Source organism: Haplochromis burtoni, unplaced genomic scaffold (assembly GCF_018398535.1).
Source record: "Haplochromis burtoni strain Fernald_Lab_line unplaced genomic scaffold, NCSU_Asbu1 Contig_113, whole genome shotgun sequence".
Classification (NCBI taxonomy): domain Eukaryota; kingdom Metazoa; phylum Chordata; class Actinopteri; order Cichliformes; family Cichlidae; genus Haplochromis; species Haplochromis burtoni.
In genome coordinates, this window is record NW_024582474.1 from 776,815 (window position 1) to 779,956 (window position 3,142).

Here is a 3,142-nt window from a genome sequence, read left to right on the forward strand (position 1 = left end):
GTGTGTGTGTGTGTGTGTGTGTGTGTGTGTGTGTGTGTGTGTGTGTGTGTGTGTGTGTGTGTGTGTGTGTGTATACGCTGCAGTTTTTCTGCTGACTTCAGGAACTCCACCTGGCAAAGTCGGCCAGCACTCCTAACCATCCTCCAGCACATATATTGCCACACAAGCTGTGAAATATTTTTTACAGGTTATACAAAACCTGTCCTGCCAATATTAAAATGAAATTGTTGGGTTTTTTTCTTCTGTTATATTTTGTATAAGATATATAAGGGTACAACAATAATTTTTCACCCATCATCACCTAAACAAATACCACAGAAACCACCAATATATATATATTTTACATGTAAATACATTACATGTATATTTACATGTAATTTTTTAAGTCAAATTGAGGGCAATGAACAAAATGTGGGAAACTCAAAGGGCTAGTTAGCTGTTAAATCAAGAATTTCTGTTGTGTCAGCTGGTGTCCTCACAAGGATGCAACTACAGCTACGCCAGTGTGTGAGTGTGAATGAAGCTTGAGGTGCAGGGGTGACGCTGCACGGTGGCAGTCTCCTTCTAAAAGTGTGGGCTGTCATCAGGACATGCTGCTTTCTCACAGTGCTGAATGACAGAATACTTCCTGCACAGTATGTACTATATGGCTTACACAGAATGTGTATTTGTGTGAACATCTTCTGTGGGCTGTAGCTTGTAGGGATGCCTGGTTTGTGCATTGAGAAGCTTTATTTTAATGTGCTGAGTCTGACTGTATGTTTAACTGCGTTCAACAACTTAGAAATGGGATTTTGAGATGTGTGTGTTTCTCTTTAGATGTGCTCAGTACCCAGCAGGCAGGCGTCCTGTTAACCAACTGTAATTACGGAGCTCTCGGGGGAGAAAAAGCACTGCAGATAGAAACACAGGGTCATACCGTTGCATACAGAAGAAGCTTATAAACGGGCTTTCTGTATAGCTTATACATGGAAAACTTTCCTTAGCATCCTCACTGTAGCATAACCCCACCCTCTGTCTGTGTGTCTCTGCAGTGGTCAGAACCTAGCTGGTGAGTGAAGATGATTCCTGTGCTGATCTGGGCTTTGATATCACTGAATGTAGCAGAAAATGACTTAGATGCTCTGTACCCTGACCTGGAGCATTCGAGAACAATTTATGTCACAGGTGAGTACATGTTCACTTGTGTTTCTTTGTGAGAGTGACAATGTCATTCCAGCGTCTGTTTCTGTGTTTCGTTTAGAACACTCACTCTGCAGTGTCCTTTCTTCCCTCAGTTTATCAGCATGTTCTCAGTGATAAGACTGCTATGTAGGGACTTTTAGCTAACTTAGACAGAGCTATCCAGTTTGGCTTTTATCAGCAAATTAAAACATTGTATATCTCTAGTTTTTACATAGTAAAAAAAAACAACAACAACACATAACAGCTATTTTGTTATGCAAGTCACTTCGGAAATGTATTTATTTATCTATTGTTTGGTTTTCCTTGTTTGTGAGATACGAACAAAACCAAAGCCCTTTTCATTTAGGCTGCGTGATTCAGTGAGAACGAAGATATAAATCTTTACCAGCATGACTTCCAATTTCCTTTTTTTTTCAATATCACTAGCTACTGTATAATATTTTTAGTAAAATAACACATGATAAATTAATCTCTATTAGTTATTGTTTAAAGTAACGTTTAAAGCAGTTTAGCAGCAGCTGAGTCTTTGGCACTGTTTGGATCTATGCCACAAATATTCTTTGCTGTTTGGTTTGAGACCTTGGAGCAGTTTCGTCCTAACTGGACTAGCATTTTTTAACGTTTTTGCTTGTTCATTCATTTATTTACTTTTGTTTTTCTAGTCTAATGTGACCATACATAGAGAAGATGGCAGAATGCCAGAACCTCAAAGTTTTCAGCAGGCTTGGATATTCAGCTGCATAGCTGCAGCATTCTCAAATTTGTTATAGTCTGATCTCAGTTAGAGACTAAAATGTAATAGAATTTCCCTCTTTAAAACTGGAGGACAAACATTTTAGAGGGCTCATACCCCACAGATCTACTAAAACTAGAAACATCTTGTCAGCTGATCCAAAACATTCGACAGGAGTTCTGGTTGGGACTAGAAAGAAAATCATACTTCTAAAATACTTTGTCTGTCTATTAGCTTTTCTTCATTGCCTCGTTGGTGAATATGGAATCGAATTTAGAACCCTTCTTCTCACATATAAAGTCGCTAATAATCAGTCTGCATTCATTTCTTAAAAACCGTCCCATTGAAGCACTTTGCTCTCTGTTTTGTTGCTGTTTTTCAGAAAATGGCCCCCAACTGTCAGTGGTAGCAGAAAAAACCAAAGTGGTGTCAAGACGAGGGGGAAATGCTACTTTACCATGCACGATTCTAAGGGACCAAACACTGGCACAAAACCGTAAGATGCGGATCAAATGGACCAAGCTGACCTCAGACTATCTAAAAGAGGTTATCATTTATTTGAAATGAACTGTCATTAGTAATTTTTTTTCAAAACATTGTGTGTAGCATTCCAAAGTATCAATATATAATTTATGTAGAAGCATTATAAACTAGTTTTGTTACACATGTCTAATGGTGGCCTTATTATCTTATTATTCATCACTTGCTAAGACATCTTCCCTCCCACTGTCATCAAAGCACTTGCTCATAGAGGGTCGGGGTTTTCTCTGTTGTATTATTGTGTTATTGAAGGGTCTAGCTTACAATATAAAGTGCATTGGGGCGACTGTTGTTGTGATTTGGCGCTGTTTAAATAAAATTGAATTGAATTTCTTGTTTATTCTGTTCAAAATGTGCTGGACTATTCTTAAGAAATTCCAAAAACTGAAAGCAGTGGAAAAGTATAACATGAACACTTTTCATCGTGCTCTAGGTGGATGTGTTTGTTGCCATGGATTATCACAAAAGGAGTTATGGCAGATTCCATGGACGTGTCCACCTACAAGGTTCTTCGGCCATGGATGCTTCTCTAGTCATTACAGAAATCACTTTGGAGGATTATGGGAGGTATAAATGTGAAGTAATTGACGGGCTGGAAGATGGAACAGCAGTAGTGTCGCTGGACCTTGAAGGTATAATATTTGGAACTACTTCAAAAATTACTAGAATTTAAATATGGAAGGG

General features: G+C 38.4%; 1 protein-coding gene across 1 annotated transcript in view; it reads left to right on the forward strand.

The window, feature by feature from the left end:
- Positions 1-1,034: 1,034 nt before the first annotated feature.
- The window catches only part of hapln1b (hyaluronan and proteoglycan link protein 1b), a gene marked incomplete at its 5' end in the record, with an annotated part of 19,607 nt that continues 17,499 nt past the window's right edge, over positions 1,035-3,142 (forward strand). Inside the window, 3 exon segments of the mRNA XM_014335720.1 lie at positions 1,035-1,167; positions 2,301-2,464; positions 2,892-3,090. Coding sequence (XP_014191206.1) covers positions 1,062-1,167; positions 2,301-2,464; positions 2,892-3,090 — 469 coding nt within the window.